Below are 15151 nucleotides of genomic sequence, written 5' to 3'. Positions count from 1 at the left end.
AAAGAAATATGGAAGTAAAATATATTTCTATATAATATTTCAATTATATTACTGCTGTTTAGATCTAAAGTGTTCACATTACGTACAGCTGTAAGCCGATACCTTAAAATACTCGTGACAAGTAGCAACTCTGTGAAACAAATCTCACCTCTAGCATCTAACCTAAAATTAGGCGCGCAGTCGGCTCTTGGCGTTTCTCTCGTGTCGAATTTTTTTGCGTCTTTTTAGTTTTATAAATTACGCAGAGTGGTGTAATTGATAGTTTATTGGTTTATTATTTAGTGCAGGGCACATTGAAAATGGTGGACGCCTTGGAGTACAATGACATAAACGCCGAAGTGCGCGGCGTTTTGGTGAGTCTGATTCACAAATTGCCAGCAACATTTGTCTAACATCTGTTTTCCCTTCCTCTGTCATCTTCTTTGCTACCTAATGCAATATTATTTAATGGATTTATTGGCCTCAGTCGTCTGGACGCCTGAAGCTCACTGAACAGAACATAATCTTTAAAAACAATAAAACGGGCAAAGTGGAGCAAATTGCCGCGGAGGATATTGATCTCATCAATTCCCAAAAGTTCGTGGGTACCTGGGGTCTACGCATCTTTACCAAGAGCGGAGCGCTACATCGCTTTAGTGGATTTCGCGATAGCGAACATGAAAAGCTGGGCAAGTACATCAAAGAGGCCTATTCACAGGAAATGGTGGAGAAGGAAATGTGCGTCAAGGGCTGGAACTGGGGCACGGCACGCTTCATGGGCTCTGTGCTCAGCTTCGATAAGGATACAAAGACAATTTTTGAGGTGCCCTTGTCGCATGTCTCGCAATGCGTCACAGGCAAGAACGAGGTGACACTGGAGTTCCATCAGAACGATGATGCGCCCGTGGGCTTGCTGGAAATGCGCTTTCATATACCAGCTGTCGAGTCGGCGGATGAGGATCCAGTTGAAAAATTCCATCAGAACGTTATGAACAAGGCGTCGGTCATATCGGCATCTGGCGAGTCCATTGCTATATTCCGTGAAATACACATTCTGACGCCGCGTGGTCGATACGATATCAAAATCTTTTCGACATTTTTCCAACTGCACGGCAAGACATTCGACTACAAAATACCCATGGACTCGGTGTTGCGCTTGTTCATGCTCCCGCATAAGGATAGCCGTCAAATGTTTTTTGTGCTCTCGCTGGACCCGCCCATAAAGCAGGGTCAGACGCGTTATCACTACCTAGTGCTATTGTTCGCACCCGATGAGGAGACCACCATTGAGCTGCCGTTCAGCGAGGCGGAGTTGCGCGACAAGTATGAGGGCAAGCTGGAGAAGGAGCTGTCTGGGCCCGTTTATGAGGTCATGGGCAAGGTGATGAAGGTTCTGATTGGACGCAAGATAACAGGTCCGGGCAATTTTATTGGCCATTCTGGCACAGCTGCAGTTGGTTGTTCGTTCAAGGCCGCCGCCGGCTATTTGTATCCGCTGGAGCGCGGGTTTATCTACATCCACAAGCCACCTCTGCACATACGGTTCGAAGAGATCAGCTCAGTGAACTTTGCCCGCAGCGGCGGCTCAACGCGCTCCTTTGATTTTGAGGTCACACTTAAGAATGGCACTGTGCATATTTTTTCGTCCATCGAGAAGGAAGAGTACGCCAAGCTGTTTGACTTTATCACACAGAAGAAGCTGCATGTTAGCAACATGGGCAAGGACAAGACTGGCTACAAGGATGTTGACTTTGGTGACTCAGACAATGAAAACGAGCCGGACGCCTATCTGGCACGACTCAAGGCAGAAGCGCGTGAGAAGGAGGAGGATGACGATGACGGTGACGATTCCGACGAGGAGTCCACCGACGAGGACTTTAAGCCCAATGAAAACGAATCGGATGTGGCCGAGGAGTACGATAGCAACGTGCAGAGCGACTCGGATGAAGATAGCGATGCTAGCGGAGGTGGTGGCGAAGGTGACAGCGATGCAGCGTCCAAAAAGAAGCACAAGGAAAAGAAGCGCGAAAAGAAGGAGAAGAAAGAGAAGAAACACAAGGAAAAGGAGCGTACAGTAAGCAAATCTCTTAATCGTAATAAAACCTAAGTCTAATTCTTGTGCTTACTCTTTAGAAAAAGACCACCAAGAAGAAGGACAGCAACAAGCCGAAACGTGCCACAACAGCTTTTATGTTGTGGCTAAACGATACGCGTGAGCAAATTAAGCGCGATAATCCGGGCATTAAGGTAACAGAAATAGCTAAGAAGGGCGGTGAGATGTGGAAGGAGCTTAAGGATAAATCCAAGTGGGAGGAGATAGCTGCCAAGGATAGGCAACGCTACCAGGATGAGATGCGCAATTACAAACCAGGCGCCGGCGCCGGCAGCGATGATGAGGACAGCCCCAGCAGCAAACCGGTTAAAAAACGCACCTCGGAGCCCTCACCCGCGAAAAAGGCAAATACCTCGGGCAGTGGTTTTAAGAGCAAGGAATACATATCCGAAGATGATTCCACCAGCTCCGAGGAGGCCAAAAAGACAAACAGTGAGCCAGCCAAAAAGAAGAGCAAAACGGTAGAGCCAACGTCCAACAAGACGGCCAAACAAAGCGAAAGCGAAGCGGAGGCCACGGAGGAGGAGACCAACGAAAGTAATGATGATGAGGATGATGCCAGCGATTAGATAAAAACATTTCCATGAACACAACACACACACACACACACACACATACTCACACAGCTAAACATGCGCTTAACTCTAAGATAACTGTTATAAACAGACCAGCTAACGGCTTGGTCTAAAATTTGTCTTTTCATTAAACACCCAAATTTCCATATAATTGCTAAATAATTGCGTCGATACAGCCAATTGCTGATCAATTTATTTTTTTATCAGCAATGAACAACAAATATTTTGAAATACGAATAATTGGCCAAAAGTCTGTTGGCCAGCTTGCACGCGTTTTGTTTTGTGCTCAAACACATTGAAAATAAACTCGAAAAGGCAGCGAATTTTGTAATTTATAATAGAGAAACTGTATTGTAAATGGCGCTGCTCTGGCTCTTAGTGCACCTGGCACTGTTCGGGCACATTGTGCAGGCAAGTGCAAGAGTTATCCATAGTTATCCATACTGGTCCATTAATGTGCGCCCTTCTCAGATCAGCGGGTTGGCCAAGTTCACAAATGTGCAGTGCGTCAGCCAGGACGCGAACTTCACCCTGTTTACCGTCTGTCGCCTCTACGCGGTAAAGCGCGACGTGGCTGAAATGAGTTTGCGCGTAAAGATCATACAATTTCCGAAAAGTCCAGTTTCGGTGAGTTTCCCAATACACGCTTGAGTTGAGCAATCGCTTCATCGAATAATTGTCAAAACAACATTTGAAATCGATTAACCTACAGCATATATTTATACACGAAATTCTATATACTAATTTTTATCTTTTTGTAAGTTTTTATTAACATTTTTTATTATTGTAAATTGAATACAGAAATAGTTATTTTTCTCAAATAGATACCTTGCAGCTATCCATCATTTGTATTCAAAAACTTATTAATACAATATAAATATTTACAAAAATGTATAAGAATTACAGTTATATGAATGCTGAAATATTATATTAGTAACCCCAGTATTTTTTTTAAAGATTTCTCAAATGCGCAGTTTTGAATAACATGTACTAGCGGGTGATACCCGGCTTTGCCCAGATCAGGTCAATTTCTTCACATTTATCCAGGGGGATTTTTAGAAATTGCGAATGGAATTTCCAAAATCCAATCTTACTTATAAGCTCAGACAACTCAGACAACGAGATATATATATTTGAGCTGTAAATTAATCGACTTATAGAATTTCCTTAATGTGAGGAAAGAACTCTTAATCAATTTGAATAGAGAATACTTGTTATTTAAATGATTTATTTAATCGATAACCTTGCGTCCAAATAGAGTTTTGAGACTCTGCAAATGACGTCATGTTAACGTATTGGCAGGCTTTTATGAGTTGACTGCCTAACAGAGAAGTTTACAGTCGCTTAACAGTGAATTTATTGAAAAACGGATAGTGCTATGTTTCGAAACCTATTGATAGTGACGGCGATGATCTCTCAGCATGGATATCGGACGATGATGCAGCTCCGCGGCGATGCGCTCGCTTTTCAGCAGATCCTCCATATCCGAAAGTGGATCCTCACTTAGGCTAAGATCCTTGACCGGCATGTCGTATACATATTGCTTCATTATGGGCCGACTGATTGGTGGCCGACTGGCCTTCATGGCCAGATCTGGCAGCGAAAGCTTCGACAGCTTTTTCCTTTGCTCCGGCAGAAAAGTATTGGAATATGAAGAAGTAGGGCTCGCCACATTAAACGATTCGTCGTCGATGTTTGGATCATAATACACATTTGTATTAGAATTGGTCACGGTTTCCACTTCTTGAAAGGGGGGATTGCTGGCCTCGGTGGCTGTGTCCACTCCAGTAGAACCGTTCGTTCGCGTTTCGCTTGCCTTTTTCCAAATTAGCGAGATTTTGGGAACTAGCGTGTCAATACTGCTAGAGCACAGTTGCACTGTGTAGCTGAGGGCATCGCGCAGTAGATGCCGCTTGCCGTGCAGCAGAATATCATCAATCCGCGTCATGTAGCGCCCCAAAAGTGGACTCAGAATCGAATCGAAGACCCAGACGCTGGCCTGCGGCGCAGAGATGACCAGCCAAAGCACGATCAGCAGCTTCGTCTCCGCATACAATGGTAGCCAATTGAAGAGAGTGTCTCCAGCTACCTCCATGCACACAAGCCACGCATAGACAACCCAGTATTTGCCCCAGGCATTCAACTCTTCCACGCCGAGCGCCTTGTGCGTGTAGCGTGCCGGCACCAGAATGCCAAAGATGATAACCAGGAAACGCGTGATGAAGCCAAAAAAACACATATTTAGAGGATTTCGTTGTCAAATTATATATAAATATGAAATGAATTTTAAAACGAATTGTTTTTGTGTCTGACACTTTCCCCTCTCTGACATATCTCACATATCTCCACCTCATTCTAATTCATTCATTAATTGCATTAGAGTCTGCTTCAAATATGAAACTATTTCTATAATAAGAAATTAATAAGAGAATTTTTTGGAAAATATCTATAAATTTAGTTAAGTACACATTTTCCTTTCACTAGTCATAAATTGTTCAGACATTTCATCTTATTTGCAAATTTCTGTTGCACGCAGTACATATGTCGGAGCCAGCTGGATCGGACCTGTCGAAGAGTAGGTTCTTGTATGAAAAACTAGTTTGTTTATTTAGATGTCTTGACCAAACTCGGCATTTAATAGTTTTACTATGCTTCTTATTTATTTGCAAAATCCTATCAACATCGGACCACTATATCGTATAGCTGCCATAGGAACAATCGATCGAATAGTACGTTGTTGAATGGAAAACTTCTTTGTTTTTCAAGATATCTTGACCAAACTCGCCATTTATAAGTTAAACTATGTTCTTTACATTTATGCAAAATATTATTTACATCGTACCACTATATCATATAGCTGCCATAGGAGCGATCTGTCGAAAAGCATGTTTAAGCACGCACATCTTTTTACTTTTCAGAATATCTTAAATATTTTTACTTTGCTTCTTTGTTGTTTCTTTATTTTTTGCTATTTGTGTTACACTTTCTTCAGATGCGAATACAGCTGCTGAAACGCGCCAGCGGCTACAAGCCCTTCCTGTACGATGTGAGGCACTGCGATGTGTGCGAGTATCTGGAGAAGCGGAACCATCCCTTTGTGAATATCGTGTTTAATAGCTTCGCGAATCACACAAACGTTAACAAATGCCCACTGCCCGTGAGTTTTCTGACCAATTCTTTTTGATATCTAAGCAAAATCTACAATTCATATCCAGTCTGAGTTGAGCGTGGAGCATTTTCGGTTTCCAGTCAAGGCGCTCGACTTGCTGCCGCTTCCTGGCGGGGATTATGCGATCTATTCCACGTTCAGCTTCGATCATCGAGAGCGGACCACGCTGAAGGTGTTCTTCACGCTGACGGAGTCACGTTAGTAAAAACGATCCAGCGAACCAAAAATTTAATTTAATTAAAATATAAATTAATGAATGTGTAGTATGTAAATGCGCTCAATAAATCGAATTATTGTAATTGAAATCAACGACAGGTAAAATAAACTAATTTGCTAATTGCATATAAATTGTGAACCCGAACGAAATTTGGACAGTAACGAGAACTCGAATCAAAATACTTTTTATATTCCTGATTTGTTTTGCAATATTCAATTATTTTATGGATGTACACGTTGACTCGTACAGCACGTGTTTTATTAACTTCTGAATTATGGGTCACGAAACCAGGTCTGTGGCATAATATAATTGTATAAAATATAATTAAGAATTATTGAAATTATTATTTGGCGTGCGCTTTAAAGGTTATTCAAAATGCTGGAGTCTCGCCTAACAATTCACATGGTCTAGCCTCTAACCTATGCGCGCGACCCTCGACCAAATGCTCGGTCATGACATTTGGGCAGGCATTAAAAAGCCATCAAGTCTTGGGCACATGAGATCTTATTGAAATCAAAGACCTTTCAACGCATTAGCCAATCGATGTCCAGCCAATCACGCTGCGTGCCCATTGAAATCGAAACGTAAATTAATTGTAATTGTGTCTAATAACTGAAATGTTGACGGAAATAAAAAGGCTGTCCGTCTGTCTATCGCCCAACATATAATTACGTATACGTACATATGTCAAATGTAAAAGGCAAATATATATGAATACCAATACCAACTTTGCATGCATAATGAGTTAATGGGTCAATTGCAAAAACTTGAACTCCAAAACTGAACGGAATCCCACTAAATGTTATTATATCTTGTGTTATTGAGTGCGCTGACAGGCGATTGCCTAGGAAGTAATAACACTTTGGAGAAGCAACAATGCGACTCGACAATGCATAAATGTTGGCAATTAATTTCACATGCAAATTAATGAGCAGCAATTAGCAGCTCAAGACAAAAGGCCCATTTATAATAAGTTTGTTTTTTGTGCTCTATCTCTCTCTCTCTCTCTCTCTCTCGTATTCCTTGCAAATAATATGTATTATTGTTAATATTTGTTGCTTGTAAATAAATAATTTTCGCACGCGGTTTTTGGGACGTCGATGAGCGCTTTATCGCTGATTAACCCAAATTCAAATGAAGTCAAGCCTCAAAAACAAGCCAAGCCAAAGGCTAAGGAACTTCATTTTCAAGTTATTGACTTTAGTCGCAATTACACTTAGTATCCAAAACAAGTCAATGCGTCATCTAAATGAACTGAATGGCCTGAACGGCAAGAGATTCCGTTCAAAGGCGCAATCATGCTCATGTTGGTTAGAAAACCTTTAAAGTAATTCCTTCCATTTCACAACATCAACAACATGCTCTCTTTACACGCAATCAATAAAAATCGATGTCATTAACCAACAATATAAAACTTTTTAAACTTAGCTTTTATTAGCTCGACTATTCTAACATATTTGTAAGCCCCTAAGGCAAATGTCCGCAAAGGTATAAGATTATGCCCTGTGAAACTCTGAAAAAATCTCACATTTTTATAAAATAACAAGCCAAGTATATTTAAAATGAATTTATAAAAATCCATTTCGTCAATATACATAAACTCTGTTGCATTAAGGCATTCGTTAATAACTTAATAATAAACCAAGAAATTCCTTATTGAATTAAGAAACGCTAAACAAACGCGCTACAAATTGATATTTGCAGTGTTCGCACTGATCTTCATGTTGATCAAGATTAATTGTGTGCTAATTGCATTTAAATTGCACGTATTTTTGGCCAGCGTTGCCTTTGAACTCATTTAACTGTATTAAAACAGCAACGTGCGCTCGTTGCAAGTTCGTTGCTTCAGTCTTTTGTATTTGTGTTGTGTATCAATTAATCAATCTTTCGGCATGACAAATCATTTGCTTAGTTTTTGCCACAAAAAAAAAAGTGTGTATTCTGCTTTCTTTACAAATTGATTTTACCTAAGTGACAGCAACGCCTCCACTCCAAATGATTCACATTTTTGACAATAATCGCATTCAAATTGGATTTGAATTTCGTTTAGCCAATTTGCAGGAAGTGGCTACCGATCGGCCATAATACCCTGACAGGTCAGGTTTTGTTTGAGTATATTGAATGTAGTTTTCTTCAATATTACAAAAATATGTGCTGAAAACAATTCTTATTTATTTCATGGCATTAAAAGCTGTCACTGCAAGCAGTATAAAGCCAAAAATCCAAAAATTGTTCATCTAATGGGCTGGACCCACTAACCAAGAGTCTTGAGCACGTTTGGCTTTCGCAAGCCAGGAGCCAGACGGAGCGAGCGACTTGTGTGCTTGCTTATGAATATTTATAGATTATTGGCTTGAAAATAAATGGAGCCGCACGAGTGAGAAGTAGAGAGAGACCCAGTTTATGGGCCTGACTGAAATCCAAACAGTGGCTGGTCTCCGGTCTCTGTGGTCTCTGTGGCTCTTGGACCATGGGGACTGGTACCAGGTAGCCGACATAATAGTGGCAATAATGCTTATAATATAATCGATTTCGGTCCAATATTTTGTAAAGTGCTGCAATTTTCGACTTGTTGTCGCTTTATGCACACTTTGATTAACATTTTTTGTTGTGTGTGTGTGTGTGAGTGTGTGTTTTATTTTGGCTTGCATCTTAATTTATTCACATTTCTTCAGTTGGGCCATAATTTAAGTTCGTTTTAAATTCATATTTACATTTGTGCATTTATGTTACAATTTTGTTTAAAGTTTGAAACCTGATTAGTCGTTGTTTATATATTTATTACATCATTGAAATGACCCAAGTTGGTTTTAGGTTGACAATTTCGTAAATGTGGTTGGCGGATTTGTTTTATTGATTTCTTTTTGCTGCTTTTTTCAATTCCCATCTCAAATCCAAACCCAAATCAGGCAGCGTGGAGTGTTGAAAATTATGCAAATGCTTATTGATTTTCTTTGTTTCTCCATTTTTTATAGAAATCTGAAAGGGGCTTGAACCTGAAACTCCTCGCAGACAAACAGTTTTATGATACTTTAATATATTACTTTTTCTTCATGCTTAACTGCATTTTGACGCCTCATAAAACGACTATTTACCATTAACGATTGCATGATGCTTATGAGATGATAAATTGGTACCCGGTCCATCTTCTTGTGGATACCAAAAAAAACTTCGGCGTCCGTCGCAGCAGGAAAATGACATTGACCTTTGACTAAGACGTAGATTAATGTGGGACAGAATACTCGGCTTATTAATCGGGGACATAAATATTATTTTCAACGGGCAGAATGACCTAATTTCACCTACATTCAAAGTAAACGCATCATCAAACTTTTTGAAACGTGAGAATCTAAGTTTGACATATTGATTTATTTACGAAACAAAGATAGTATCGGGAGCGTGAAGTAAGATTGTTAACTATCGTCTTATTAGTATGTAAAATGTATATGTAAAATATGTATGTAAGTATGTAAAAAATGAACAACTTTACAACATCTGTAACTCATATAGCTGCTAATCATTATAAATATATCGATCATGGATTTCATATAAAACTATTTTTCCTAACTGTTTGCCTAACAATCCGAGAGATTGGAAGTACAGTGTGGCAGGTGACAACGCCCTACTATGCGATTCACATAAAATTCTTGCTCCAATTTACTATCTTTTGTCTGATTTTCAATCAGCTGTTTTCAATTTTTAGTAATATGGATGTCTTAAAACTCTATAAATTTCGCTGTTTATTGTATTTCTCTAAGTGAATTTCACAACAAATTATGTATAATGTGATGTACCTTAATACTAAGACGCTGTTCTTGAGCATTTCTTCACGCAAGCTTGGAAATTCGGTGGCAAGTTGTTGCATGAAACTGTTTTCATTTTCCCCCCAACCGGCTCATTTTCACAATAATTTGTGTAAATGTCGACTATTGTATGCAACTTGCTGATTTTCATTAGAGCCGTTGCAAACTTATTTCCAAGCATCAATGTAAATGTGGCAGAAAATTAGTTATTGCAAAGTAAAGAAATTGATGAAGGGATAAAGCTTTACTTAGCACGCTAATGCATTACTGGATGCTTGAAATTCTCAAACAGTTTAATTCTATGAGAATCTATCTAATCGCATTATGAAAATTATAAAGACCGAATGAGGAATTAAGCTTATTTGAGGTTCGAGAATGTTGCTAAAAGCGCAGACTTATGAAGCACAAATCAAGCAGAGCACAAAGCGTAGCTAATTATTTAAAATTTGTGAGGCAGTGTCTCGATGGAGAGAGGAATAGAAGAAAAACAATAATTAAATGTAATGCCAATGCGCTGTGGCATTTCGCCTTAGAAGTCAGGCTGTGAGAAAGCAGCGAAAAGTGTCAATAAACACAACAGATTTAAGACAATGTAAACAAATGCAATGCAATTAACACGAAATTCACATTAAAATAATGAGTTCAACCGACGAGATGCCGACTTCCGAGCCGACGCGCCGCCAGCTGCAGTATTTGGCGACCCATGAAACGAAACCTGTTGCAGACCCCCCCCTGGGCAGTGTTAAGGGGGTTTATAGGAAAAACTCACAGCTCATTAATAGATGCCTATCGCAGCTGGGGCTAAATGTCGCTTGAAATGCTGCGCTCGAAGCAACACGTGTAATGACACCAACGATCCGATGAAGATATCAATCTATCTGGTTTATATAAGAGCGGACTTCGAGCCAAATTGGGGTCGACCAGCGTCTCCAGTATCCACTGATACTGATAATGGATCGGCAACTACGTCAGCCACGTTGAGTCAGAGCATCGCATCAATATTTATACCCTTCGATTGATTAGTTCATTGCCGTTTCAACCAGTCGATCTGCTGACCACACGTCAAACGACTGCTGGTCTTACGTGCACGAGGGTTCACTGTGCCTGGATGCACACGCATTACTGCACGCCCCCACCAAGCATCCCACTTATCGCAATGTGGAACAATTACCTTTTAATTGGGCCGCTTTGATTGTTCGCATTCATTTGTGTGAGCATTTGCATTGGGCATTGATTATACGGGTTAGTCGAAAACGGAAAGGTTACGGACCATAACCGTCTAATCAAATTCAAAATCCGAGACAATGGCTGTCATTGAACTTCGACGTATTTGTGGAATTTGAACAAGAATTTTCAAATGTTATGTTCAATTTTAAATTATCAATAATTGGACAATTAAATGCGGTATGCACGCGAAGCAGTTGTGTTTATTACTAAGTTAGGTTCGGCAAAACTAACAAACTATTTCCCATCGATTGTGGACAGACTGCGTTTGAATGGAACTGTTTCTTATGTTTACCATCCAATCGCCTTCAACGTAATGTTCAGAACTTTTTATACCCTGAACCCATTAAAAATGGGTATAAGGGTATATTTTATTTGTGCAAAATCCAAATGTATGTAACAGGCAGAAGGAAGCATCTCCGACCCCATAAAGTATATATATTCTTGATCAGCATCAATAGCCGAGTCGATCTAGCCATGTCCGTTCGTCCGTATGTATGAACGCAAGGATCTCAGAACCTATAAGAGCTAGAGACTTGAAAATTTAGATTCCCGCGCAGATCGAATTTGTTTCCGATAATCGATAACTTACTCCGATTTCAAGTAATCGTTAAAAATCGATATCGATATCCTGTTTTTTGGGCAATTTTGGTAAATAATAGAGTCAGCAAACTTGACATATAGCTTCTAAAATAAAATATTTATATGCATTTGATATTGGAAGAAGAGGGTTAAGGGTATCCCCTAGTCGGGAGCTGCCGACTAGAACCTCTTACTTGTTTTTTAAATACACATGAGAGGCATTTCACAATTTTCTGAAAATCTGTCGATCTTACTTATTTTCTTATTATTTATTTTCTTGGCTTTGGTTGGTGAAGTTTCGGTTTTAAAATCATTTCCTAGAATCTTAAGAAAAATTCTTTTGCTATTTGATACACTCCCCCTTCCCTCTACATACGTTTCATTTTACTATACTAAAGTTGTTGGAATAGGTTAAATACAATTTTTGGTTTTTAAACTAATTTTCTAATATTTTTGTTGTATATGTATATTTTGAGGGGTGGAAGTAGGGTAGATTTATATGTACTACAGCTCTGTTCATGGTAAATGGCAATAAGAGTCCTCGGCTTAAATCTGTTTGGGTTAAGCTTTGGTTTTTGGACAGTTTATTCTATTGGGTTATGGTAAAAATAAATGTTTTATTGAAATTCTTACTAATTAGTATTGATGCTAATTGCAATTTGGCGAATCACGCCCGAGGGAAACACATGTTGAAGCTTCAACAGCTTCCTGTTAACAATGTGGCGTGCTGTCAATGCCTTTAATGACACATTTTGCTTTTCATAAACTGAGCAATTAAACAATGTCTGTTTTGTGTCTGGAAATTTGCATGTGAGTTATGTTTTGTTGAGAAGATTGCAAACTGAAGATAAATTAAAACAAATCTTTACAACATTAATCAAATGCTTTTCAGCAACAATAACTGCACTCTAAAAGTCATTCAACGCGTCGAGTAAGTCACCACAGTGCAAAAACAGAGAGAGAGAGAGAGAGAGAGAGAGAGAGAGAGAGAGAGTGTGTGTGAGAAAATGAGAGGCAGTGCGAAATGAACTTAAACTTCCACTCAAAGTTCCACTCAAAAGCTAACTCATGCTGACTATGAAAAATGCAAGTGGTTTTTGCTTTTGTTGTCGCTATCGTTTTCGTTTTCGTTTTCGCTTTCATTGGAAGCTTTCAAGGCAACTTTGGATGTGGCTTTGGCTTTAAGCCATCGACTAGCTTTGGGCCTAAGCAACACCAAACACAACGGCAACGGTTTGGGCCAAAGCTCGGCTCTGGCCGATTGTTGTTGTTGCTGTTGCTGTCTGTCTCGCTTGCGCCGTCGTCAGCTTTTATTGTTGTTGCTGCTGGCCCGATCATCGTGCGCTATATTTTTTGGACTGCGCAGCGCTGCCCAAGCGAACGTTAACTTTAGTGTGCGCCGACCAGTTTCCGTAGACGGCCACAAAAACGGCACGCAGACGCGATACGTCAAACCAACTACCAAAATTATAAATTTAAATACAAGCACACACACAAAAAAAAAAAAAATTAAACCCATTGAGATTCCCAAAAGCGCAGCTTATGTAAGGCTGCCTTTAAGTTCTTCCCAGTGCAGTGGCAAAGCGACGCCTAAACGGCGCTCAAAAGTGTAAACACAACAACAAACCCAACCAAGAAAAGGCAGCAGCTTCAGCTCCATTGAATTAAGCTCAATTCGCAATCTCCTCAACTCTCCGTTTTCGTAATCGTGTTGGGCAAAACAAAAGCAAACAACAAAAATAAAAATAAAAAGCAAAAAAAAAAAAGTGAATCTGCCTTTCAAGTAATCTCCATTTTAATTTCTATCTCGCTCGCACCCAACGGTCAGACAGTCTGCCATTTTTTCCGTTGCTGTTGCTGCTGCTGCTGCTGCTGCTGCTCTGCTGCGTCGCCGCCGCGCTTTTTTATTGTTTATGTTTTTTCGTGTTCTGAGCCCGGAGAAGGTTAAGAAATAATAAAAGCAATACAATCAGAATCACAATTACAATCGCAATGAAATGGAATGAGTGAAAAATAAATTTCGTTAACAACAACAACTACTGAAAAAGTCGTCTGCCAAGCAAATTTCACGCCGTATTTAATCTTAGCGCAGTGCCCGCCTGCAGTTTAATCGCTGTTCGTCTTTCTTTCCGTTCGTGTTGTGGGTTCTGTGTTCTGGTTCTGTGTGTTCTGTGTTTTGCCCTGCTCTGTTCTGTTCTGTTCTGTACTGTACTGTTCAACAGTTATCAGTAATCAGTGCACAGCAATCGGTGCGCGCTTGGCTCTCGTTATCGTTATCGTTATCGTTATCGTTGTTGCTATCGTCGCATCTCTTGGTCGGAGCCAGAGGAGAAGAGCACAGGGCGCAGGCGCAGACGTGTTGCAATTTTCAAAACACAATAACGGTATATTCGCTCGCTAAAGCTGTTCTACGTTCATAAGAGTATAACACAGTCATCAAGTCCATCGCAAACGAATATCAATATATGCGTATGAGAGTGCTGTACATATTTTAAAATTTCAAAAGGGATTTTCGTGTAAAGTTCGTCGGCCATTTTTGGCCGCATAGAAGTTAGATAAATTTCGGACTTAGGTAAGTTGACAATTGAATAGAGTTAAGAATATTTTAAGTCTATTTTAAGTTTTATCTTAGATACATTAGTTGAATATCTTGTTTATCAAAATTTATTCATGGCATACAATTTTTGCTTGGATTTATAATTCTGTGTCACATGATCTATTACTGCGAACTGACTTCTAGCCGTACCCTGACGGTTCTTTAAAAGTTTTACACATCTCCACAAGATTATTTAATACTTTTTTTTTTCAAGATTGGGGCTAACGAACGAATTTCGTTGGCTTTTACTAATTTGCAGACAAGTTTGTTTAATTAAAACCTTCACACATTTTGGAAAAATGTATCGAATTGTTAATTTATTGAATTGAAAAACTTGCTAATTGTCAAATAAGCAAATCGCATAATATGAAAAAAAATATTCAAATATTACTGTAGGCTGTTTTTTTTTTTAAGGCCCATTCAAAAAGTGGGCTTGTTTCTTGGTTTCATCAGAGTGCAATACGTAATTGATTTTATTTTATTTTTAGTTTTTATATGTTTGAATGTATGCAGCTATAAATGCATATAAAACGACTTTTCATTGTTGTTGTCGGGTATTTTGGCTGTGCACGTTATTATCTCATTGTTGTTGTTGCTGTAGTTGTTGTTTCTGGCCGCTTTGTGGCTTCGATCGTAGCGATTTTGTAATATTGCTACAGTTATTATTGCCCGATACGCTTTACTCTGCTCTCTTCACTGTTATTGTTGCAATTATTGCAGCTCGTATTGCAACAAAGCACAGAGAAAGAGCGACAGGCAGAGAGAGGGCGAGAGAGTGAGCTTTCAGCTGCTACCTGCGCCAGCTTTTAACTTGTATGCATAATTATCTTAGTTCCAATCAGACTGTAACTGTAGATTTGCAACTTTCTATGCACTCGCATTCTATGCACACC

At 39.6% G+C, this 15151-nt stretch overlaps 4 protein-coding genes across 16 annotated transcripts in view; 3 read left to right on the top strand and 1 right to left on the bottom strand.

Annotated features, from left to right (window-relative positions):
• The first annotated feature begins 164 nt into the window (after positions 1 to 164).
• On the top strand, positions 165 to 2818 carry Ssrp (structure specific recognition protein). The gene is made up of 3 exons (XM_002049732.4): positions 165 to 353; positions 467 to 2053; positions 2113 to 2818. Exons 1-3 carry the CDS (start codon positions 300 to 302, stop codon positions 2659 to 2661), a joined length of 2190 nt encoding a protein of 729 aa, XP_002049768.1. The 5' UTR covers positions 165 to 299; the 3' UTR covers positions 2662 to 2818.
• Positions 2819 to 3878: 1060 nt separating this feature from the next.
• Positions 3879 to 4988, bottom strand: LOC116651088 (receptor expression-enhancing protein 3). The gene has a single exon (XM_032436834.2). It carries the CDS (start codon positions 4904 to 4906, stop codon positions 4058 to 4060), a length of 849 nt encoding a protein of 282 aa, XP_032292725.1. The 5' UTR covers positions 4907 to 4988; the 3' UTR covers positions 3879 to 4057.
• A 61-nt stretch (positions 4989 to 5049) lies between these two features.
• Positions 5050 to 6117, top strand: LOC6626590 (uncharacterized). Of its 3 annotated transcripts, XM_070209598.1 has the most exons (4): positions 5050 to 5242; positions 5371 to 5396; positions 5660 to 5824; positions 5883 to 6117. In XM_070209598.1, the coding sequence occupies exons 1-4, from the start codon at positions 5209 to 5211 to the stop codon at positions 6036 to 6038; spliced, it is 381 nt and encodes a 126-aa protein (XP_070065699.1). In that variant the 5' UTR covers positions 5050 to 5208; the 3' UTR covers positions 6039 to 6117. The 3 variants fall into 3 exon arrangements, with proteins under 3 accessions (XP_070065699.1, XP_070065700.1, XP_032292726.1); XM_070209599.1 differs by lacking the exon at positions 5371 to 5396 and having other exon boundaries at positions 5060 to 5252; XM_032436835.2 differs by lacking the exon at positions 5371 to 5396 and having other exon boundaries at positions 5061 to 5242.
• Positions 6118 to 13037: 6920 nt separating this feature from the next.
• The window catches only part of sona (sol narae), a 55299-nt gene continuing 53185 nt past the window's right edge, over positions 13038 to 15151 (top strand). For 4 of the 11 annotated variants that reach the window (XM_070210313.1, XM_070210314.1, XM_015174345.3 and 1 more), the window contains exon 1: positions 13040 to 14234. The gene's annotated coding sequence lies outside the window, so the exon portion shown is untranslated. Of the gene's footprint in view, positions 14235 to 15151 lie in introns of all 11 variants that reach the window. The other 7 variants (XM_032437009.2, XM_070210315.1, XM_015174347.3 and 4 more) reach the window with 4 other exon arrangements.

Source organism: Drosophila virilis, chromosome 5 (genome assembly GCF_030788295.1).
Source record: "Drosophila virilis strain 15010-1051.87 chromosome 5, Dvir_AGI_RSII-ME, whole genome shotgun sequence".
Taxonomy (NCBI): domain Eukaryota; kingdom Metazoa; phylum Arthropoda; class Insecta; order Diptera; family Drosophilidae; genus Drosophila; species Drosophila virilis.
This window is presented reverse-complemented; position numbering and strand designations above follow the sequence as displayed.

Bases quoted from the DNA above. Each gene is read 5' to 3' on its own strand.
- Ssrp (XM_002049732.4), top strand. From the start codon at position 300: ATGGTGGACGCCTTGGAGTACAATGACATAAACGCCGAAGTGCGCGGC. The intron at 354-466 runs GTGAGTCTGATT...TATTGGCCTCAG, and splicing joins CCGAAGTGCGCGGCGTTTTG to TCGTCTGGACGCCTGAAGCT. The intron at 2,054-2,112 runs GTAAGCAAATCT...CTTACTCTTTAG, and splicing joins ACAAGGAAAAGGAGCGTACA to AAAAAGACCACCAAGAAGAA.
- LOC116651088 (XM_032436834.2), bottom strand. From the start codon at position 4,906: ATGTGTTTTTTTGGCTTCATCACGCGTTTCCTGGTTATCATCTTTGGC.
- LOC6626590 (XM_070209598.1), top strand. From the start codon at position 5,209: ATGTCGGAGCCAGCTGGATCGGACCTGTCGAAGA. The intron at 5,243-5,370 runs GTAGGTTCTTGT...TATATCGTATAG, and splicing joins TGGATCGGACCTGTCGAAGA to CTGCCATAGGAACAATCGAT. The intron at 5,825-5,882 runs GTGAGTTTTCTG...ATTCATATCCAG, and splicing joins TTAACAAATGCCCACTGCCC to TCTGAGTTGAGCGTGGAGCA.